At 39.6% G+C, this 25,121-nt stretch overlaps 1 protein-coding gene across 8 annotated transcripts in view; it reads right to left on the reverse strand.

Moving 5' to 3' along the window:
* ROS1 (ROS proto-oncogene 1, receptor tyrosine kinase) overlaps positions 1-25,121 on the reverse strand; it is a 108,591-nt gene that overhangs the window by 59,432 nt on the left and 24,038 nt on the right. For all 8 annotated transcript variants that reach the window (XR_012378542.1, XR_012378543.1, XM_073893830.1 and 5 more), the window contains 14 exons: positions 23,518-23,719; positions 22,795-22,871; positions 21,223-21,345; positions 20,871-21,055; positions 19,630-19,727; positions 14,779-15,275; positions 13,223-13,435; positions 12,366-12,476; positions 11,147-11,325; positions 9,111-9,302; positions 5,104-5,204; positions 2,235-2,449; positions 1,750-1,910; positions 1,216-1,360 (listed from right to left, as the gene is read on the reverse strand). Coding sequence is in view for 6 of the 8 variants with exons in the window: in XM_073893830.1 (XP_073749931.1) it covers positions 1,216-1,360; positions 1,750-1,910; positions 2,235-2,449; positions 5,104-5,204; positions 9,111-9,302; positions 11,147-11,325; positions 12,366-12,476; positions 13,223-13,435; positions 14,779-15,275; positions 19,630-19,727; positions 20,871-21,055; positions 21,223-21,345; positions 22,795-22,871; positions 23,518-23,719 (2,499 nt within the window). In the remaining 2 variants the exon portion in view is untranslated. The remainder of the gene's footprint in view (positions 1-1,215; positions 1,361-1,749; positions 1,911-2,234; positions 2,450-5,103; positions 5,205-9,110; positions 9,303-11,146; positions 11,326-12,365; positions 12,477-13,222; positions 13,436-14,778; positions 15,276-19,629; positions 19,728-20,870; positions 21,056-21,222; positions 21,346-22,794; positions 22,872-23,517; positions 23,720-25,121) is intronic.

The following is a 25,121-nucleotide window of genomic DNA, read 5'->3' on the forward strand; positions in this document are numbered from 1 at the left end:
CCCTCAAATCTAGTATAGGACTGGCACACAGGAAATGCTTAATAAAGATTTGTCAATTGGAATAATTTCCCGACTATACTGTAAATTTCCTGAAGGCAAAGGCCAGATCTTTTCTTTTCTTTTTATTTTATTGTCCCCAATATCCAGCAGAGTGCTGATGACTCTAGTCCCCAGTGCATCCCCTGACAGATGCAGACAAAGCCATTTCCACAGAAGAATCTGACCACAGCTGACATCCCAAGACAATCTCAAAGAGAGCATACCTGGATCCAAATGCTAACTGCTCCAGAACCTGCCCAGGCTCCACTATGTTCCTGTTATGAGACTCATGGATAAAGATCATTGAAAGAATCTTAGCAGTTAAAAAACCACAGTGGTGAATGGATGTCTACGCTTACTGAGCCCCCAACACCTGCCGGGTCCTGTGCCAATAAGTTGATATTAAATAAATCAATATGATACTATCCTTGGCCACCATTTGCAGAAATGACTGAATGGAGATTTGATCAAACTACAGCGAAAAGTCTGGATTAAGTCCCAGCCCTGCCACTTAATTGGCTATGTGACATTGGGCAGCCACTGGGCGTCTGCTTTCTCATTTGCATAGATGAGAGAGTAACACCTGTCCTACCTTCCTCAGAGCAGGGTGAGGGTCAAATGAAAGGATGAAATGATATTTCTGACACATGATAAGTTGCAATAAATGTTTAATAAAGGAGTGATACATATAAATGTGCTTTGCACATTTTATAGCAATATGCATGTAAAGATATGACTAGTATCCTTTTTAAAATATATATACCAAAGAGAAACGTTAAATTTAGACATCAGTTATTCACCTACGGAAGATTCTGAGCTGCCATCGTGGGAACATCTACCGACATGCCTGCCTTCCATGAAATTGTCTCTGCTGTTATATTCCCATTTTCCTTATCAAGGCTTTCACAAATTTCCTGAAACAGGTTTCTGCATCAGATATATTATGATAATCAAGTGAGACAGTCTCTAAGAAATCCTTGAAATATGCTTTTGGAATAAATTATGCAAATTTATTTTAATGGTGCTATTCTTATCTCCGAAAAGTCATTGAAAGGGTCTTGAATCTAAACACATCTACAAAACTGACAGTTATTTTTAAAAAAATTATTAGCTATTTATTCTAGATCATGGAAAGTGAGGTTCTGCCTTTTGTAGAAGGGATTTTGACCCATGTACCTGTTTCAGGTGCTCGAAGTGACAGAGCTGTTTTGGGGCCTTTTCCCCAGTACGTATAAGGAGTGACAGAGAGATTAAAGAAGGCATAAGGCTCCAGCCCTTCCACAGTAAATACAGGTAAAAGCTGTTGTTCACTAGCCAGGAACTAAAATATAAGAACAAAACATTATTTTCTTAGTAAGGGAATCATAAAATCCTTTACTCCTGATTAACTAAAATCCCAAACTCTGGTTCACATGTAAAGTCAAAATGTGCAATTTTGGAAATGCTAATGTTGGTAAGGTCCATGTGGCTCCACATAAACCAGTTAAAATGTATCTAACAAACCAGTTGTTACCACTAACCACAAAATGGTCAGAGACTGGCTATAAACAAGGATTCTTAGGAAAAATCTTAATAACCAAATGCTGTGGGAACAACAAAGGAAATAGACGGGCTTGGCTAAATGAAGGAAGCACAAATCAGTGCAGGCAGGGCTGATGCAGATGGTACAGACTGCTTGAAAAATGGAAGCTACTAGAACCAACACTATACCTTAGAATGAGAACTGAATTCCACACTGTAGAAAATTACACCCCAATCCACTGCAGGGGGAGCATTCCACAGGATTTGAAAACTTGAAGCATTCCCTTCGATTCTAAATGAAGACTCTTGAACAGAATCTGGGATGACCTTGGGGGTAATGGAAAAGTTGCCTATGGGATGAAAAGAAAGAATAGAGGGGGAAAGAATTTAAGATTCTCAATCATCAGAGAAAACATGGAACATTAATAGAAATTACTAATAATTGGGACCAAAACAAAGTTTCCCTTTCCTTTAATATATCCTGAAATTTTTCTTTTTCTGACTGTTACATGCTGCAAATTTGGGTTAAGAGTAAACTGACTGCAAGCAAACCAATGGAAACTACTAAAGCCTTTTTCTTTTAAAAACATAATTGTTAAGAAAAAAATCCCACCAAACATTTGTTTAACAAAAAGTTTGGAGGAGAGAGGGTAAGCAGGAATAAAATCTTGTACCTGGCAGAGGCTTGAGGGACGTCTGAATAATCGTGAACTGATTAAATTTGGCTGGTTCCAAAACAGAGACACTGGCTCTCTGACTTATTTCCTGAGCTGTGATAATCCTAAAGCCATTGATCCAGAAGAGTCGACCACTATAGTACATCAGTGTATTTTGGGAAATTTCCGAAGTACTCCAGGCTGCAAATTCTGTGATGTCGGTCTCCCCAGAGCTGTGAAGACATGACACCAATTACCATGTGTACCTAAAGTGGGGAGGGGGGAGGGCTGGTACATGCCAGTACTGGAGAGATTATGTGTTTGTGAGAGTGTGTGTTTGTGTATACAAGAACAAAAATCATTATCAATGATAACAATAGAACATTATCAATAATCATTGCTATTTTTGGTTCCATAGAAAGTTGATTTTTTACATTTTTGTTAAAGTATACCTAAAGCAAATTTTCTAGGACTTTTCTTCTTAAAGTGATATTGCAATGGCAAAAGGATACACAGATTTTAATACTTTTGATTCTTGGAAGTACCCTGAATATTGACTGCTTTCTCCTCACTGAGCCGTGCCTCCCTCCTATACTTGGTTAGTCACCTTCCCTATTTGCCATTCATCATTCTAGCCTGTTTGGTCCTTCACTTTATACTACTCACAACTGTTGCTTCAATGATACTTATTAAGCTCTTCAGGTTATTTAAAATGCTTCTTTTCAGACTGGGGGATTCAAGTTAACAGACTATTACTTAAACTGATTTTATAGTTTTTTCTTGATGACAGAATTTTACAATGATTTTTATTTAAAAAATCCACTTAGTGGTTTCTCAAATTACTCCAGTTGCCTAGTACTCAATAAATAGAAACTATCTCAATGATGTTCAGCCTTTTGAAGCAGTGGTTTGACTTTTTTTTTGATGATTTCTCTGAAGCTTTTTAGAGTGTTGACATGTCCCTCTTTAGAAAAGTATGAAGTATGGCATTTAAAATGAAAATACATAAAAATTTTGATTTGTAAATTTCATAATACCTCCTTGACAAAACTGAAACTATTCGCTCTAAGAGGACCATAACTGGAAATTGGGAACCTTGTAAAGAAGTATATTCACGAAGACTATTCCCATCATCCTTTTTCTAGTAAAATACTCTATTCACACCAACACGGTTCTGAAGACAGTATCTGATTTGCCTTTTGGACTTTCACCCACTTGTCTAATTTTACACCTTGTTATTTCTATTTCTCATTAGAACTTTCCAGTAACCTTGTGAAATGCATAAAACCAAATTCCAAATGGAAGGAACCTCACCAGGCAGGATGCATGTGGTCTGAAGAGGCTAGCCTCTTCTGGACCACCCACAGAGCTCCTGCAGCCTGTATCCTGTGAACCTGTTTGTGTTAGTTTTGCTCACCAGGTTGTTCGTTTCAACATTCCCCAAATAGTCTCCAGGGCAGAGGATTTCCCCATGGGGTGAGACTGGATATCCCTTAGCTCTTACTGGCTTGGATTGCCCCTCATTTCCAGCTGAAGACTCCTCCCCTGTAAAAATCTCCTGAGCTAATCAGAAAATTCTTGACCTCCAATGTTCACAGCACAACTTCAGCAAAACCTCTTCACTTTCAGGAGGTCAGTATGGGGCTTCTTTCCATGTGGAATTTTAAACCTTCAGCCCTCAGCAATAAGTGACGTTGGATTTAAATCAAAGCTCAACAAAAAAGTCATAAAAAGACAAACTCTTCCATGATGCTATGACGTTGTGTATAGAGGTCAGCTGAGGTTACTAGGCTGAGGGTTCACTCATTTACTCATTCATTCAACAAATGTTCTGTGCCTGCTTCTGTGTTAGCCACCAGGAATGCAGTGGTAAATAAGACAAATACAATCCCTGCCCTCATAGAATACACAGGCTAGGAGAAAAGGCAGTCTGGTAGACACTGCTGAACATCACTGTAAGAAGAAAGGTAGAGTGGATTCCTTAACAAGGAGACCTACTGGAGTCTGGTCAGAAAAAAGTGCTTCCTAAAGAACAGTGTCTAAACTGAGCCATGGAGACGGAATACCAGTTAACCAAAGGAACTGAGTCTGTGTCTTAAGATGTATTTGTCGAAACTGATACACTGGAATACTGAAGAATCTGAGCATCTCGTATTATGCATATTACACTTAATTTTATTTTATCTTTTTTAAAGATTTTATTTATTTATTTGTTAGAGAGAGAGAGAGGCAGGCAAAGAGAGAAGCAGACTCCCCACTGAGCAAGGAGCCTGATGTGGGGCTGGATCCCAGGACCCTGGGATCATGACCTGAACCGAAGGCAAACGCTTAACAACTGAGCCACCCAGGCAGCCCTACAATTAATTTTAAAAAGCAAAAATGTGTAAAAAAAAAAAAAAAGTATAGGAAAAATACTAGGAAAAAAAAAAACAAACAACCCCAACAGCACTATTACGGAAGACATGGTGACGCCGAGAGAACTGGGGGCTTAGTTTGAGGACACAGATTGAGAGAATAATTCATGTGCTTCTTTCCACTCCAGTTTTCATGTGTGCCAGACAGGATGATTTCTGCCTAACTCCATCATGTACACTCTACTTTGTTAAGAAGAGGAAAAAACACATCTATCCATTTCCTGAGCTCTCGAGAAGCATTCTTCTCAGTGTCTTCACCGTACTCTTTCTACCCCATCACAGGATTCACCATATTCCACTGTAAGTAGTTGTTTACAAACCTATCTTACTCCACAAGCACAATGTCTGTAGAAACAGTGGGTAATTAGTAAATGTTTATTGGAAGAATAAATGAATTTCCATGCATTATCACATAACCGAGGGGGTAAGTCATTCTCATTCTTAACCAATTGTTTTCAAGGGTGATTACTCACCTCTGCCCCCGAAGAACAGCTGCGTACAGGTGAATACACTGACTGTCTTGAACCAACCAATACAGGAGCCCATCGCTAAGGTCTAAAGTTAAAGCAATTACCTAAATAGAAAATAAGGTAAGAAAAGGAATCAAATACATGTTTGGAGGATCCCTTTGTGAATAAGTCACACTTAGGCTATAGAGTTCTCTTTAATATCCTCTTTGGAATAATAAACTCAGTGATTTTTACCTTTCACTGAATATCAAAATTACATGAGTGTGCCTGTTGCTATGCAATTTGGTTATAGACACTGGTTTCCTAAAAATCCTCAAGAGGCAGGGACTCTGGTGGTTCTCAGAGTATGATTCTTGGACCTGCAGCATCAGCATCACCTGGAAACTTAACACAAATTCTCAGCCACATTTCAGGTCCTACTGAATCAGGAACTTTGAGCCACTGTGTCAAGCCTTGCCTAAAGCTAGCCATAACTTTGGACTCTGGCCGCCTCAGCCAATGAATTTCATTGTTGTTTAAATCTGTTGTTCTCAAACATGGATGCACATTAGAATCACCTGTTGAGGGCGCCTGGGTGGCTCAGTTGGTTAAGCGACTGCCTTCGGCTCAGGTCATGATCCTGGAGTCCCGGGATCGAGTCCCGCATCGGGCTCCCTGCTCAGCAGGGAGTCTGCTTCTCCCTCTGACCCTCCCCCCTCTCATATGCTCGCTCTCTCTCATTCTCTCTCTTTCTAATAAATAAATAAATAAATCTTAAAAAAAAAAAAAAGAATCACCTGTTGAGTTCTTTAAACCCCCTCAATGCCCAGAGTGCCTCCTATTAAATTATAATCTCTGGAGATGGAACCCAGTTTCCAGTGTGTTTTCAAATTCTCCAGATAATTCTAATATGTCATCAAGCTTGAGAACCAATGTCTTAAGCCATTTTAAATTATATTTTCTGTTAATTACAACCAAAATGTCCTGACACATTTAAAAAAATATAATACACACCGGGTTTTTATGTGTTATAGTTAAATAGAGTCATGTACATATGAAGTTCTATTTCCAACTAACACCTGAAAACCACTCCTTACTAATCTTCCCTCGTCTTCTTGTTATAGTGCCTGTCTTAACTTTATGTCTGGTTGTCTAGGTGAGGCCTGAGAAAAGTCTGCTTCTCCTATGACATAGACTACATGGGTAGAAGTTACAACCCAAAGGAACACTTTTGCTTTCTTTGGCGTTAGAGGTAATTTTCAAATAAGCTGAGATTGCCAGGTGTCTGACCTCAGTGATGGACTGTTTCTAGAGCAGACCTAGAGGCTAAGAGGGACCAAGGATTAAAGTTGACAACTACAGGGCGCCTGGGTGGCTCAGTTGGTTAAGCGACTGCCTTCGGCTCAGATCATGATCCTGGAGTCCAGGGATCGAGTCCAGGGATCGAGTCCCGGGTCAGGCTCCTTGCTCAGCGGGGAGTCTGCTTCTCCCTCTGACCCTCTTCCCTCTCATGCTCTCTGGCTCTCATTCTCTCTCTCTCAAATAAATAAATAAAATCTTAAAAAAAACATTAAAAAAAAGTTGACGACTACATCTTTAACGAGACACTGCAGCATACAAAAATAATGAGCCAGTGAAAAGTGTACAAGAAGAATACAGCAAGCTATCCAAGAACTAAAAATTCTTGCTGACAGGTGCCCCAAGGCCTGCTACAAAGGCACATTCACTGCAAAAGCTCCAGCTGTCATATACATCACGGCCTTCTGTCTTCAAGGAAACTCAACCTACTCCTTTCCCTCAAAATAAAAATAAATAAATAAATAAACACTGTTCTAGCAATCCCCAGCCCTTGGGGAGTGGTATCACGGCCTTGCCTCAGGCTAAAAGAAATGTATTGACTATTGTTTCAATTAAAGTGAAATCGGGTTAATCTTGTTTGGTTATTTATAATGAGATGCACTCGAGTTTTCCAAATTATGAAGGCTCTTTTATCTCTTAGAGAAGAATATTTTACAACTCCTTGTTCTGGAATACAACAAACTATTTGAGCTGTAAGTAAAATTCAGGTGTTGGTTACCGCATTCTTTTGCATCAGTCATTTGGACCCCTATTTAAACAGAACCAGAGGATGTTCCGTAAGTCTTTGGTAACCATTGTTATGTCTAATAACGCCCATGCCTTGGAAATAATCCCTTTGATCGAAACTAAAAGCTTGAGGTTTAATCCTGTGGTAAAATGTACTATGTACTAGGCGCCCACCCAATCCATCGGATATGGCAAAGGCTATCTGTTCACTTTAGAGGAACATCTCACAGCATTCCCCCCTTGAATCACATAAAAATCAGATCTTTCTCTAAGGATTTGGCTGACTACTTTATTATACCTGTTGAATGCAAAGTATCTCATGACTCCATGATAAATCCATGAGTAACATATGAAGGAATGACAGTGAAATGGAGAGTTTTGCGCTGTGCAAAATGCGTTACCTTCAAAACACCCACTAGCTTTAATGGAAGCAGATGGGTAAGACATCAAACCATGGACCCAGAACGCAGATTTGTACAAGCAGCAACACTCACCAGCCCGTGAGAGGATTTGGAGTGGGGATTTAAGGAATGGTTTGTTTCCCCAAACATGATGAGTAATCCAATTTTTCACTCATTTTCAGGAAAGTCCCCAGCGCCACTACAGAACTTTCCTGAGTGATTATGTCTCAAATGACCAGATTGGAGCAGTGAGGGAGATTACTGACAAAGCCCCAGAAATAGATAGAAAGTTACTCCTGAGATAATATTAACTTTAATATGCTTTTACAAAAATAAAAGTGCTCTGCCCTAACACTTACTATTGAGACATAAAAAATATACTTTCCTGTATTCAGACTCAAGTGGCTCCAAAATAGAATTAAGGAATGTTTTCATGATTTGACAGGAATGATTAATCTCAGGGTATGTGTATAAGTCTTTATTTCTTTTAAATATCTGTGCTATAATCTGTATATGCAAATAAGGTCTTTGAAATACCCTAGGAATTACAGCCCACGTATCCTGAAATTGGAGATCATGTGACTCACAATTTGTTTACAAATGATCTGGCATATCTATAGTATGTGTATTTTACCTCTATTGGCAGACAAAAAAAATGATTAAAAAAATAAGAAAAATTGTAAGGCATATCTTAGGTTGAAATAGTATGAATGCCTTACTTCTTTTTCATGATTTTCTGTGATTTCTAAATTCCTACAGCAAACATATATTACCGTTATGATCAGGAAACACAAAATTCAGATATTTCGATGAATAACTACAGGGTCTCAAGAATATAAGTACTGTTTCTAGAAGTTGAGGATCAAGAAAAATATGTATTGCTTCTAGAATGTGAGGATCAAGAAAATGAAAGTAACGTGTGTTTAGATATATTCCTATATTAGGTGTGTTTTTCAGATTTAGATACGGTGATAAGAACTTAACTATTGAGCGGTTACCATGTGCCTGGAACTATTCTCAGTACCTCCCATTAATTATCTCATTTAATCTTTGCAACAACCCTAAGAGGTAGGACAATTGCTAATATTCCCATTTTTCAGATAAGGAAACAAAGAGAAGTCAAATACTTTGCCTAGGAGTCACACAGTTTTTAGAGCAGTCAGTACCCAAAATTGATCGAATATAATAAACCATCTAAGCAATCTGTACCCAAAATTGATGGAAAATAATAAAACATCTAATTATTACCCAACAAGAAGCTCTAAAATATTCAATACAATTCCTAAGGACTCTAAAAACAGTCAGAAATTAAAATGCTTTTAAGTGCGGGTCCATTCAAGATAAAGCAAATTACAAAATTCTCCATATTGTATTTTAATTTATTTAATCCATTATGACAATTAAATGAGACTTAGAGAAATTTCGGTTATACCGACATCCTGACAGTACTTCCTTTCAGATTCTACCAGAAACAGTATTGTCATAACTATACAGTAGCACGACTTAATATTAGTAAATGATCAGATCTTATTTTTAATTCATCACCTTTTTCCCAGAAATCCAAGGCTGTGCCTGTAGTACCAGGGAACTTTCTCCATTTAGCCTGGTGCTTTCCACTGAGTATAGTGTGGTCCAATAGAGATAACCTCCAATTGAATCCACCACCATGTCATTCACCAACAACTTCACATGAGTCACAATGTCTGTGTGCCCTGTCAACAGAGACTGCCTTTGTATCTATAAAACATAATTATACGGTCGGTTAATAATTTTCACATGCCATGGTTATTTCTGAGTAGGTTTTTGCAATCATTAGTAAATTGCTGCATTCATCCAAGCATGAATATTTATTAGCACTATCTGCTGGGTAGTGTGCATACCCTTGGGAGCATAATAGTCATGGGGAACACCCTCGTGGAGCTCATCTCTTTTCATGACTCTAGAAAAAAGGGAGGCGAATTGATTTTGAGTTAAAATACTTACTTTGCCTAATCATACAACCAGACAATTGAAACACTGCCAGGTAAGAATGCATTGCATTGGACTCTTGAGGAGATGTATACATCCTGATAAATGATGACCTCTCTCCTTGCTCATCTCTATCAGTATATTTCTCTGATATTAATTACTGCCATTACCGCGTACCTATTATGTATCAGGCAGTGTATATTTTTATCTTTAAAATATTAGCTTTTGTAACCCTAACATTATGAAGGATTTCTATCACAGGTTAACTGGGTTCAAAGAAGCTGAGTAATTTTTCCTGAAGTTAAGCAGTTTTGTTAGAGATAGAGCAAATACTTGAAAGCAGTTTTTTTACATCCGCTTTTCCACTTCCTCCTTCAAAACTATTTTTAAACTAATCCACTTCAGGGAGTATTCTCAGATTTACCCCACTCAACTCCATTCCACCTGGATAACATTGGCACTTATGAATTCAAGCTATACCACATTGCTTTGTCTCTAAACACATTGCTTTGTATGCTTCTTCTATTATCGTATATAGGTATTTTATCTCATCAAAAGAACAAGGACGAGTAGCAGTGATTTACACAACACTGAACATACTAAAAAACAGTGTACTTTATACAATAAAAGGGTGAATTTTGTTGTATGTGAATTGTATCTCATAAAGTTGAATTTTTTAAAACAGATACATGTCTACTATTTACTTTATATTCCCTACTATGCTTGTCCTCACGGCTCTCAACACATTGGTAATAGATAAATGATTGTTGAATGAATAAATGAATGGACAATTAGTGCCCTCCTGATTAGAAAATGATTCCAGTACCATATTTCTGGATCTGTTAGACCAGTATTCTCATCATTAACCATCCTTCTCTTAGAAGTGTACCACTACACAGATGTGCAGGATGTCTTCATTTTGCATCCAGCTACACTTTCCACTCACTCCACCTGACTCTGTGTGCCCGGAGCCTGGTGCTCTAGACTGCATCAACCGGACTCATTCTCTGGCATCCAGTGACATTCAGCCAATGGAAGCACTGGCAGAAGATCGGAGGGCAGAAAGAAAGAAGGATTGGGGTCCTTATACCCCCAGGTCACTCCTTGGCAGACCGTACTTTCTGACAGTGGCTGGGTTTCATGTCAGCAGCTTCTATAGGTATAGCCCTCACCAGATTCTTCCCCTACAGCCCCTTGCCCTCATATGCCTGAAGGTGGTTATACACTCCCACACTTACTAGCCCGGGGCATGCTTCACCATCCTTTGCTCATTTTCCTTAGCCCTCTCCACACCTTTGAAAATAGTCCCTTCATTGGGTTTCCTTTAATCATGCCTTTGGAGTGTGTCATCTTCCTCCAGGACATTGACCCTCAGGTGAACATTTTCATATATTTAAGATATTGAAAATCTAGAACTAGTATACCAAACAGCAACATAAAGCTTCCTTCACATATAAATCCCTTTTAAATAAAAAGTAAGTAGGTTTGAGGACAAATATTAAATAACAACATAGGTGGTATACAAGTATGAAAGAAAATCATGAAAATGACATGTAAGTCACTGGAGGGTGGGTATTGTGCTAGAGCATCCAGAATGCTGAGCTTTAACTTACCACATATGTCTTTCCAGCCCAGTAGAGAAATTGACCCAGCCAATCGAAAGCTAAAGCCCCTGCTCCTGCAATGTTGGATATGTGATAATTTTCTGAGATATCCGTCCCATTCAGCAGCCACACGTAAACATCACCTTTCATGTCGCTGTAGTAGAGGCTGTTGTTATACCAATCCATGTCTCAAAACAAAGTGAATTGGTAGCAGTTATTTCTCATGCATGCCAGCATAAACGTGGTGAGTCAACAAATCACACATGCACCTCCATACAATTTTAGAGTACATACTAACATGACATTCATTAGAACTTCAGGGATCTGTCAAGAATGTTTCAATAATGTTCTCTCAACATCTCAACCCCTGGGACTAGGGAGAGGGATTAATATTCACTGAGACCCTCCTCTTTGCCAAACATTTTCCCAGGCACTTAACAGATAACACTTAAATCTGATAACAAAGGTTGAAAAAAGGAATTATCCCCATTTTTGACTTGGTGAACCTGAGACTCAGTGAGATTATCTATTCTGCCCAAGGCCTCGCAGATGAAAACAGTAGGAGCCCAGATTCAAGACAACTCCAAAGCATAATTCTTTCTACTATGACCACACTACCTCCTAAGTCCAAGTCCTACGTTGGTCAGAAATACTGCTGTACTTTCAGTGGCCCAGCAAATCTAACAAATAATTTACATAATTATAGAAGATGTCATCTGCAGGCAAGCTCACTGATGCACCATCTCACAAAGAAAACTTTCCTTCATCCTAAGGTCTTCTAGGCAAAATTACCCACTTATTACTTAATAATCCTCTTTGTCAAGAAATTATTTCTTCCACTTTACTTAGAACTTTGTGCAACCATTCCTTGCTTCAGTCTTATAGCAAACATAGTAAGTTACTTAAGTGTAGCTATGTTAGTGGAACCAGATAGGCTGTTATCTCGAGCTAACACTGAGAGGTTCAAATACAGAACTATATCAAAGCCTTACTGAAATGGGCATAAATCAATAAATAGCCTCACATTTTGTGAAATGATAAATAGCATCCATACTGGAGAACTGATATTTTCTTAACGGCATCACTGGCAGTGTAGTTCAGTCCATGTTTTTTTCCTTTCATTATTGCCCTAATACCAAAACATTCAATTCTTTGGATGTATTGAAGAGCTTAGGAATTCTTATATGTAGAAACCTGACATCCAAGTGAACAAGGATTGGGTGTTTACCTGACACATTTCCTATATCAGAGGATAAGAATTTTCCTGGGCCAAAGCTATTCAGTGGCTTACTCCAAAGACCATCTTCTTTCACAGCCATGATAAATGGTGGTTCTGAAGCTGTTTGGTGAAAAAGAAATTAAAAGAAATATCACAGAAAACACATGTTTTAAGGTACACATCTTATACCCTAAGATTTCCTTTATAAAGTAAAAGACTATCGATAATTTAAAAAATACCATGGAAGGATATGAGTGATTACATCTGCTTAACAGAATTCTCTATCATGTCAAACATATTTCCTGATTATTACATAAATAACTGAAATTGAATGTGAAGAGAAATGTGTGGTGATGCTACCCCTATAGCAATGTCATGGTCATGGCACGATCTCCCCTCCCCCTTTGGCTATCGGTTGCCATGATTTCATGCAGAGCACCCGGAAGTCATCATGATAACAACAGCAGCATAAATGGTATAATTCTCTTTCCATGTTCTTTCAGCCACGAGGGTGGAGTTCAGCATAACTCACAGCCCCTCAACTTCTCTCACCATGACCTTCAGAGTTCAAGGGGTATTATTGCTTCATAAACCATGAGAAAGAAGAAAGCCATAAAGAAGAGGAAAATTATATTGTTTCCTCAAAAATATCTTCAAAAGGTTAAGATAACAATTTAGAAACATAAATTAAATATCACACAATGCTTTATTTGCTTTCTTCATCCAGATAATAAACATATACTCCAAGAAATCCATGCATCCTCATTCCAGTTTCTTTACCACATTGGAGTTGAGGAACTCTTAAGGACACAGGGAATAAACCTATGTTGTCAGAATTACTCCCTAAATCAAGAACATGTTCTCACCTGGCACCAGGGTAGTACCCACCGAAGGCTCTGACCAAGGGCCTGGCCCCTTGGGAGAACTGGCTCTCACAGAAATCTTGTATTTTGTAGCACTCTGCAGCTCAGACACATGAAGCACGGTCCCACTGATGTTCGAGAAAACGTGAGTGATTTCAGGAAAATCTTGGGTTGATACTTTTACCTCATAAATCCAGTTCTGCCAGGCAGAAGGGCCTAATCAGAAGAGTTAAACCATATTACTCACCAGGATGAGACAGGCAAGGGCAAACAAAAGGTTGTCAGTGAATTCATCTACAGCTTCATCTTGAGTAGAAGGGTAATTGGGCAGTAAAACATGCTACCCTGCTAGTCATCAGGGTTGGTCTGACGATACGACTAGGACTCTGTCCATTCCAGCCATGCCATAGTTTGTGCTCCATCAAAGGAGACATCATTTCCAACAAATCAGAGTCAAAGCAACATGTGTGGTTGTATAAAATTATCAGAGCCGTGTCAAGTAACACCCAGGTGTAACCAGCCTCCGAATAAACAAATGTTTAATGATGAATCTCTAATATAACTCTCAGTGTTTGTACAGTATCTTCCTTCTAGAAGCCCAAACTATACAAAACCAAACAACAACAACAAAAACTGCCTCTAGAGCAGTGGAAATATACAGCAAATAGGCATAATTAGCTTTGTCTTCAAGTTAAAAAATAGCCCATGTTTGCTAAATACGCTAGGACCAGGAGTTGGCAAACTACAGCCCACAGGCCAAAACTGGCCCACTGCCTGTTTTTGTATATAAAATTGTACTGGAACGGCACAGTTCCTCATCTACATATAATCTAGGGATATTTACACACTGCAACGGCCGACTTGAGTAGTTGCGACAGACCATATGGCCCACAGAGCTGAGCATATGTACTATCTAGCCCTTCCTTTATAGAAAACGTTTGCCGACCTCTATGCTAGATACTGTGCTAAGTGTTCTACTGATGCATCTTAATTCATTCTGTGTGACAATCTGAATGAAAGATATAATTAACGCTCCCATTTTCTAGGAGTGAAAACCAATGCACGGAGCAGTTAAGTAATATGCCCAGGATCATTCTACTAATAAATGACAAGACCAGCCTTTGAACCCATGCAGGCTGGCTCCAAAGTCCACCTGCTTATCCTCCACACACACTGCCTGTCCAGAGACGGAAGTTCAAGTTCAGAGAGTTTTAGGAAGTTGCTCCATTCATGCAAGGTCTGGATGGATACAAATCTCAACCCACCTGCTCTATCCCTCTGGCTACCATATTCACTCAGACCAGAATGTCAGTGCCTGGCTCCCAGTAGACATTCAGTAAATGTTCCAACTATTGTGTTGGGATATACACAAGAAATATAGAGATGCTCCTAGTGCAAAACTAATAAATGCAGAACAAATGTCTAAGCGCTTTTTCTGGAGCTAAATAACACTTCTGGTTGATGACTGAATAATCACATACAGGTTCTCAAAATTGAGTCGCGATGCCAAGCAATTCAAACTTTCCTCCTTCCAGCAACACTGGGGAGGGGGCACTTACTGGCTCCGATGGCGAAGGCAGGGGGCTTCCACTGAACCAGGGCCTGGTGGGAGCCAAAGAGCACAGAGAGCTGCTGTGGGCGGCCCGGCAGGGGGTACGGCTGAGCGTAGGAGCCGAAGATGACCAGGTTACCAAATCCAAACTCTTCTATGTGACTCAGGTCACATCCCACGATGAACTCATTAAAAGACAGAGAGTCCTGCTGGAAAACGGCCTTGCCATCTGTGACAAGGAAGTCGTTGTTTTCACAAGCAAAGCTCTTCACATCAGCAAAGGAGACATGAGCTAGGACAAGATGGGAAGCAGAGCCGTCCAGAAATGTTGACATGAAGACATGAGCGGTGTCATTGAAGTAAATGATTCGTTTGGACTGTGGCTTCACTGCAAAGTCCTTTAACGTGCAACTCTCCACAATATGTAGGGCTTCTGAGTCCCGACCGGATGGCACGGGGAGATCTACTCTATAAATGCCGTCTTTCAGGAGATAAAAGACATACCTGACATGGGATCAAAAGAAGCCTGGTGTGATCCAGTGCAACCTGCTTTTTCCTGTGATGCAATAAGAACCATATTTCTCACCAGTCGCTAAGCACTGGGTGTCCCAAGGTACACAAGGGTAAAGGTACTCACTAAAGCTATGTACTATTCATTTAAGTTAGAAGCTGGAACATTGGAAAATTTCAGCCTCGCTTACAATGCTTTGTCTTCCAATTATATATGTGACTATAAGGAATCAGAATTTAAGAGCAGAAAAGGTCTTTAAGATTTTCTAACAAAGCCTACTTTTAAAGGAAAGCATAGTATATAAAAATGACATGGCTAAACACGTTATTTATTGAAAACACTTTTCTCCAAAATGCATATATTCTTAAATCTAATTCTTTCTATACATTTTCCCATGCATTGTGAAGGATAAAATAGAAGAAAGCAAAAACGTTTAACCCATTTTTCGAAACCACTTATTATTTCACTATAAATATCTAGCAAAACTACCTTGCACTTTGTAGTGGACTAGGTTTTTTTTTTAATATTTACAATTAAGTGGGACAATAGAGCTACCATTTTACAAATCATGAAGAAATATCCCACAAGACAGCAAAACAGCTGGGATGGACCACCCAGCAGTTAGAAGAAGCCAGTGAAAGAATTTTGTAAAATAAACCACCTAACTTGGAGCCAAATCTCATGGTAACAGTACACATGGATTTTTAATAATGAAACAGAAAACACCACCAAAATATTTCATTGATAAACCAAATCTACAAATAGAATTTTAACTAAAACATAAAACTGTTAATTTGGATGAAGCTAATTTAGAATTTGTGATCATGGAGACAGATGCTAACACAAGTACACTTCTCCTGGGTCATCTGGGGGCTCAGTCAGTTAAGCATCTGACTCTCAATCTTGGCTCAGGTCATGATCTCAGAGATCAAGTCCCGAGTTGGGCTCCACATTGGGCACGGGGAGTGCTTAAGATTCTCTCTCTCCCTCTCCCTTTGCCCCAGCCCATCCCTCTCTCCCTCTCTCAAAAAAAAAAAAAAAAAAAAAAGTATACTTCTGCTTAGCAAATCTTTCTTATCACAACCCCATGGATTGACAGGATTCCAACCTCTCATCGTCACAACTGTCAAATTATTTTCCTTGTCCTATTCAGTCCCACCCTTGTTCTCTTTGACAACTATTCCAAATCTTAATCAATATGCTCAACCCCTGTGCTACAATAATATCCTGAAATATAAACTCCATGTTGAGATGTGAACCTATGTTCTTTTTCTTAAGAGAGAGTTGTAGCAGGCAAAAAGCAGAAACAACTTGGCTCTTAACTGTCTGCTTTAATTTGCCAAGTTCAAAGCTATTAATGGAACATAGAGGGACTTCAGAGTAGACAAGAGGAAGAAGATTACAATCCTTGGACTGCAGCAGAGAGAGGACAGGTTTTCAACCCTCATTGCCACTTTGGAGCAGAAGGAAAGGAGAGGGGAGGTGCACAGAGCTGGGCTGTGGAGGAAAGAGGGCAGAGGTGAGTAGGGGAAGCAGCGGGGTAGGGGAAGAAGGGGAGGTTCAGAGTAAGTGCAAACTCAGTGAGTGAATAGTTCAACGGTGCAAGATAACAGCAGAGAGGAGACCACTCCTAATGCCAGTAGAATAAGTGATTCACACATCTGACATTCCTTAGGGACACTATATACAAAGTGCTGCTAAAAGGTATATGCTGGTTTTTTTTAATTATGCTATGTTAATCACCATACATTACATCATTAGTTTTGGATGTAGCGTTCCATGATTCATCGTTTGTGCATAACACCCAGTGCTCCATGCAGAACGTGCCCTCTTTAATACCCATCACCAGGCTAACCCATCCCCCACCCCCTCCCCTCTAGAACCCTCAGCTTGTTTCTCAGAGTCCATAGTCACTCATGGATCATCTCCCGCTCCGATTTTCCCCCCTTCGTTTTTCCCTTCCTACTATCATCTTCTTTTTTTTAACATATCGTGTATTATTTGTTTCAGAGGTACAGGTCTGTGATTCAACAGTCTTGCACAGTTCACAGCGCTCACCATAGCACATACCCTCCCCAATGTCTATCACCCAGCCACCCCATCCCTCCCACCCCCCACCGCTCCAGTAACCCTCAATTTGTTTCCTGAGATTAAGAATTCCTCATATCAGTGAGGTCATATGATACATGTCTTTCTCTGATTGACTTATTTCGCTCAGCATAATACCCTCCAGTTCCATCCACGTGGTTGCAAATGGCAAGAAGGTATACGCTGATTTTTACAGAAACGCTATTAGTGTAAGAGGAGATGATTAGAAGACAGGCCCTGGAAGTCGAATACTGGCTTCACAGCAAAAGAGCTGCATGATCTTGGGCAATCACTAAGCTGTGCTTTACTTTCCAATCCATAAAACTTAAGATAATAAAAGTACCTACTTTATACAGTTGAACAAGAATTAAATGAATTTTTGGAAGTAATACACTTAGAGGCACCAATTAATATTATCATTATCATTTCTAGTCACATTTCAAAATCTGAACACAAATCAATTTTATCTGATGGAAAAAAGAGCCACCAGACACCTCACTGAGATGCATTCTGAGTGACTGATTGAGTGGGTGAAGTTTATTATCCTTGTTATAGTTATTACATATAATATTATAAATATATTTACTATTATTTATTTAGTGGGTGAAGTTTATTTATAAAATGAGTCATTTTGGGTAAATGCCAGCAGCAAAGTTCCATCTCATAGGATCTTACACTTTTACAAATGAGAAAAATAAGATCCAGGGAGTCCAAAGGACTCACCCTACAACACAGTGTTTGTAAAACATATTCTTGAATCAGTGATTCATGCAAACTTAACTATCAAGACAAAATAAGACAAAGTAAGACAAAATAAGTACCTAGTAAATTATGAATGAATGTGAATAGAAAACTTGATTTCAGATCAATAATGAGCAACCTTTTTTTTTTTTTGATCAATTCATCGGGGTACCTGGGAGGTTCAGTCAGTTAAGCGTCTGCCTTCAGCTCAGGTCATGATCCCAGGGTCTTGGGATCGAGCTCTGTGTCGGGCTCCCTGCTCAGGGGGAGCCTGTTTCTCCCTCTCCCTCTGCCTCTCCCCCCAGCTTCTGCACTCTCTCTCTCTCTCTCTCTCTCTTAAATAAATAAATAAAATCTTTTAAAAAAAGATCAATTCATGAAAAATAAAAAATGTCATGGGCTATATATATTTTTTTTTCATTCAAAAGGGAAACAATTTTATTCCAACAGGAAAGAATAAAGCTTCATCTTATAAACTTGGCCTTGCTTATTAGTTATTACTGTCTGGTCACATTTGAGAAATAATATCGCCAAAATAATTTTCTGTGTTTTCATCCTTCACATTTATGTATGTTTGGAGATCACACAATATATTCACAGGGAATACCTCATTTCATCCTCAAAATAACGCAAGTGGGCAAGCTTTATTATGTTCCACGTGCAAACGGACAAAGGAAAAGTCACAGGCACAAAGTTATTTGCTCCAAGTCAGACTGCAATTTAAGCAGGACAGCTGAGCTAAAATATGTCCATTTTATTTGGGGTGGGGGGGAATAGTTATTTAAAATGGGAAATTTTCACTTGTTATTAACCATCAACACCTATGTCCGAAGACGGGCAAAAGCAGCATTCTTGGTAACCAGCCTCCTCTGAGAGGTCTGAGAACAGGACCAGGGAAATGAACTGGTGCTGAATTGCTCAGCAAAAGAAACAGTAAAATGGAAGGAGGTCTCACAGGCAGGAAGGACTCCATGGGGAGCACTAAGGAGACAATGAGACCCAGAGTCATGCCATAAAATAATGACAACTCCAGGGGCACCTGGGTGGCTCAGTCGTTAAGCGTCTGCCTTCGGCTCAGGTCATGATCCCAGGGTCCTGGAATCGAGCCCCACATCGGGCTCCCTGCTCCGCGGGGAAGCCTGCCTCTCCCTCTCCCACTCCCCCTGCTTGTGTTCCCTCTCTCGCTGTGTCTCTCTCTGTCAAATAAATAAATAAAATCTTTAAAAAAAAAAATAATGACAACTCCAGGACTGGAACCTAGATCCCTGAGACCCAGAGAAGAGATCTTTCCCACCTACCCATATTTTACTGTGAAGGAGAGGAAAATGTACTCAACTTGAGAAGTTATGGATCAAGTTTGCAAGAAATTTCCTTGTGGTTCTATAGAACGTAAACTTTGCCTAGATTTAATTACATTTGAAATGAGATACATAGGTTGGCTCCTCTGGTTCTATCAAGCAAGTTTCCCAAAGATTCTTGCCAAGGAAGAGAACTCATAGTTATAAGGCTAACACTTACCCATTGTACGAATCAGCCACAATTTTCTGAGGTGCGGTAATTGAGGGAGGAGTAATTTCCTCAATGTTCGAGCAGTTTCCTAAATCACAGACATACACCTAGAGAATCAAGCATGCATCCGTAGATCAGTGTCCGTATTCAGTTTGACCAACAAGTATTTCTTTTTTTATTTTTTAATGCATCCCCCACCCCCACCCCCTCTCTAAGAGTAAGTATTTCCTGAGCATCTGTTCCGTGCTTAGAGTTGTGCTAGTCACTGACCACTTTTTTTTTTTTAAGATTTTTTATTTATTTATTTGAGAGAGAGAGAGAGAGAATGAGAGATAGAAAGCACGAGAGGGAAGAGGGTCAGAGGGAGAAGCAGACTCCCCGCCGAGCAGGGAGCCCGATGCGGGACTCGATCCCGGGACTCCAGGATCATGACCTGAGCCGAAGGCAGTCGCCTAACCAACTGAGCCACCCAGGCGCCCTGACCACTTTTCAAAGTATAAAAAAAAACCCACAAAACTCGTAAAAGTCAGTTTTATATCCCATATCCTAATGAATGTGCATCCTGTTTACATCAAGGAAATACAAATACCTATTTTACTGGCTTGTGGAACTAATCAAATTTTTTTTTAAGATTTTTTTACTTTTTTTTTTTTTTAGTAATTTCTACACCCAACATGGGGCCCGAACTTAAAACCCTGAGATCAAGAGTCATATGCTCTACCAACTGAGCTGGCCCACCCTTCAAATATTTTTTAAATGTAAGCTGTATCCAAGTTTATGGGCTTCCAGCCATGGTGATTGTAATAAGCTTGTCCTTTTGAAAGAAGGAGAGTTGAAACACAGCAGGACTGTTTTCTCAAAGATTTCAATAATACTGTATTTTCAGAGAATACTAAAGTTACCCTTGGTTATTATATAATTTAAAATGCTTACAGCTGATTTTAATCAGCTAGTGATAGCACAGACACCACCACTCTCTTATGAAAAATGAATTATCATTAATATAATAAACCCATGGCTTTGAAAAATCACAAATAAAGATGATTTAACAGTAGGTCAGGACTGTCTTAGGTAAAGTCCAGCCCTTCCTAAAGACCAGATCTATGACTCAGTGCTAACCTAGTGTCTAAAACTTAGTAAATACTCACTGAGTATTTACTGAGTGAAAGAATTAGGTTTACCTATAGATATATCAAGATATGCATGTGAGTGTTGATATCTAATTATTCACTTTAAATCCTCAGACTAACCAGTTCATCCATGATGAAATACATTCTCTGATAAAGCCAGTCTACGGAGATGGAAGAAATTAACCTTGAACCTTTATAAAAAACTCTCAGGTCAGACACATCAGACATGTCGACAGCCTCTTTCATCCATATGAGAGTCCCTTCCGAGAAATAAACGACTTGCTGGTGGACATTAACTGATATGCCTAGAAGAACCATGCAAATACATGTGTGTTATGATATCACAACCAAAAAGAACCTTACATGACAAAAAATTTATTTCTTTAATTTTTAATAAGGAGATTAAAATAGAAGTCAGTCTGGGTCTTTTTTTTTTCCACACTAAGGAAACATTTCTTCCGATCATACTGACCTGTAATATTATGGTGTATAGCATCCGACTGAAGGCAATGCGCTTCATCTACTAAATGTTTTAAAGATCTCTTTCTTAGAGAAGCTTTTCTGGATAAAAAGAGCCACTGTTCCTCTTCTTGAACTAAAACAATAACATGATTTATAAGAAGACCAACCACATGCACATCGACACACAAAAAAACCATTACCATCCTTCAAAGCAAGGCAACTAACAATCGAACAAGGCTGGTCAGATTTTTCTCTGAAGGCACCGGGGGCTTTTCAACTGCAGCATATATCACATTATTCCACAATTGCGGGTGGGAAGTACAGTGTCAGTCAAGTAGGCTTTATATGTATGTGCCCCGAAAGGCCCCCAAAATAACACCACATAAGGGATCACCATTCTCAACAGCCTTGCACCCGCAGGAGCTCAGCTCATTACCCACAACCGTGAGAATGTGGCTGCTCGGTGGAGGTGGCCCAGCCCAGGCCAGACTGGGTTGTTGCGTAACACCAGACAGACACTGGTTGTCTCTGTTTTGTCTTTTATTCTCTCTCCCTTTGAGGCCAGAGAAAAGTCCTTAGAGCAATGAAATCCGAGGACTGCAGGACTCTGCTTGACGTCCCACTCAGTTGGAGACTGGTGCAGGGTGCGTCGATGAAGGGCAATTAATAAAAGTTATGCAATAATTGCAGTAACAACAACCTTAAACCTACTCTATATTTAACTCATCCTTCGGATGCTTCTTGCATAACAAAATGCCTCTCCTTTCCTAGAGTCCAGTAACAGCCAAAAAAACCAAAGGCTGGTGATAGACAACACTCAATACACATAGACGTGTGCAGATTAGAGGAAGGGGCAGTCCATTCAGCAAATGGGATTCTGGCGAAAATAGACAACAGACTCCTAGAATTCTGAATCTTTCTGTGTTGTTCAAGACTCCGACTCGTGTCCCCAGAATATTTCCAGTGCTTCTTAGAAAGCATTTTCATTTATTATTTTTCCCACACAGTATCATACAGTAAGTATTTAATCTCTCAGGCAATCATTCAAATGCCAAAATGAAAAAAAAATAATACTTCAAAATAATAACAAAAGCTAACTTGGTAGATTGAATATTCGAAATGGTAAAATGTAAATTATTAAGTCCAGATATATTTAAAAACCTGAAGGAGAATGGAATGAAAAGATATCTGATATGTATTAAATGATGATACATAATACAAAACGGGAGTGAGGGCAAAAAGATTATATGCACCCCTACGCGTTTAATGTGAGTCACAATCACTAGTGATTTCATCTGAAACTAAGGCTTCGTAGGAGGCCATTTTTTTTTAATCCCTAAATTTTTCATCCTAATTTTGAAATTCCTAAATTCTAGTTTAAAACCAATAACTTCTATTTGTCAAATACTGGATGGGATTCATTTAAAATCGGAGCTTACCAAGTACCAAAAGACAATGTTGATTTGGGCAGAAGAGGTGGAGTTCTTGGGATCAACCAGATGAGCCAGGACTCTGAGATCTGAACCCACCCTTGCCACCCCCTCAGTTCCCGAGTAACAGAAGGGGCATTCCCAGGCTGTACCTGCTGAGGATAAAGTGGTAATACTAGATTCTGCTTCGGGCCCCTCACCAACTTCATTTACTGCTGCAATGGAAAACCTATTCCAAAAACAATTTAGAGAGATGTGTTTCACATGGCATGGTGTGAACATGAGATAAAAAGAGAAGGAGCAATATTTCTATTTAAAGAACAATGTGGCAATGCACGTATCTAGTTACTCAGTCGCACTGCTCAGCACTGAGATGACCATCAATCACATCCTTGTTTGCATTCCACATAGAACAGTTCAGGGTCACAGAGGTCAAAAACTGAACTCTGCTATCTGCATGACCCCCACTACCCTCATTTAAAGAGGCCTTTGTAAATGCTGGAAAAGTTAACAATAATAAAATAATCCTCCTAATGGTTAATAAAAAAATACCACTAACAGAATTTCACTTCCTTACTTTTTTCATGTTGGGTTAAATGAAGAAATGGTATTTATGGTGTTTATGATGTCTTTATTGGTGCCTATTTATAAGGATCCTCTGAATATAACAGAAATACTTCAGAATGTTTTTGCTTAGGACACTGTAGTCTAACAGACACAAACTTGAGGAAAACTACGGTAACGTCAACCCAACAGCACAAAGTCAATGGGAGTTTTCCAAATACATTTAAGTGACTTTGGGGCCGTATGTCTTAAATAATGATTATGCCTACGGCCATGCTGCCTACATCTTCCTTGCACCACTTAATTCTTACCTGTAGGTGGTATTTGGCAGAGTGGAGTAAAACTGGAAACTGGTTCTCTGTGTCCCTGAATCTAATTGTTGATTTTTGCTGATCAGTCTTAAGTTATAACCCAAAATAGGTCCTCCTGGGAATTGGGGTGGAGCCCAACTGACTTCCACGGTGTCGGGACTCGAGCTCTCAATATTTCTAATGGAAGGAGCAGTCTCAGGAACTAGAAGATGTAATGGTGACATGGTGAGCCGGAAGATGTACAAGCAACAAATGTAAATAGCATGGGCAAAAAAAGTCTTGTTTTTTGAAGTGTAAATTAAATATTTTCATTAATATTCAAAATAAGTGATAGAGAGAAGGTGGTAAGATATCTTGATCCCTAAATGAGACCAGCTGGCTACTTTCCTAAAGGACTCTACCAAGTGTTATTTTCCTTGCATCTAAATTATGAAGGTGCAGGTAAGCAAATAGGATAAATGTTCTAGAAAAAAGTTATCAAAAGTCTCCAGAGATCTGAGTGAGTTGAAACTGTGGGGTGGAACCCGGCTAGGAAGGAGAAGAGAATCTATAACAAAATGGGAGTCAATGATTAACAGGAGTTGAAAAAAAGTAAATCCTGGGCCTTTTCACTCACTGGAGTGCTTGCTATAGCCTGACCAGTTCCAGTTGAAGATGCAGGCTCAGATAAGCCGGACTTAGAACAGTGTGCTTCCCTCTTGCTGACACCCGATGTATGTTCCTTCCCACGGTGCCCAAGGTCCCTTAGAGTCCAAGTTCACTGTGCTTTAGCACTACCCTCTCCCTTGAGAAGGACTAAAGGAACATGCATTCATTAATTAAGCATTCACTCATAGGGACACCTGGGGTGGCTCAGAGGGTCAAGCGTCTGCCTTCAGCTCAGGTCATGATCCCAGTCCTGGGATGAGTCCCACATCGGGCTCCCTGCTCAGCGGGGAGCCTGCTTCTCCCTCTGCCTGCTGCTTCCCCCTGTTGTGCTCTCTCTCTCTCTCTCTCTCTCTGATAAATAAATAAATAAAACCTTTACAAAAAAAAAAAAAAGCATTCACTCATAGACTTGAGAAGCTACCTAAGTAGCAAAGAACAGAAAGAAAAACAAATGATCTAACAGCCTGTCTGCCATTCCGCCTCCACCTACTTTTCATACCTCCCACCCCCTAAACCCACCCTTTCATTTCCTCTTCCGGTAGAAAGGCACACTTTGATGTCACTTTGTTCTCGTGTAGACTTCCCTGCCTCTGAACACTTTTGGCAAATATTCTGCATCACTCCTGACTCGGGAGAGTTGGTAGAAATTAAGACAGTGCAGCCTTCGCACTGGATGAATTTTTAAAAGGCTGTTTATTGATCTCTCAGCCTTTCTCCAATATGATTCCTCCTCAACTCTCAGACCAGTCTTTGGCAAACACAAACATCACTGTGTCTACTCTTCTGCTCCCTGCACTCAGTCACCTTGGTGAACGGAGGGGTACAAATCATCTTTCACTAATTAGAAGCAGGATGCCAAAAAACCTAATTCATTAGGGTCAGTGCTCAGACACAGACATGATCTGCTCCACTTCGAGCAGGTTGGATGCCACCTACATGGTAAGCTGTGATTATTG

Source organism: Callorhinus ursinus, unplaced genomic scaffold (genome assembly GCF_003265705.2).
Source record: "Callorhinus ursinus isolate GAN/ISIS: 27379988/994484 unplaced genomic scaffold, GSC_fseal_2.0 scaffold6, whole genome shotgun sequence".
Classification (NCBI taxonomy): Eukaryota; Metazoa; Chordata; class Mammalia; order Carnivora; family Otariidae; genus Callorhinus; species Callorhinus ursinus.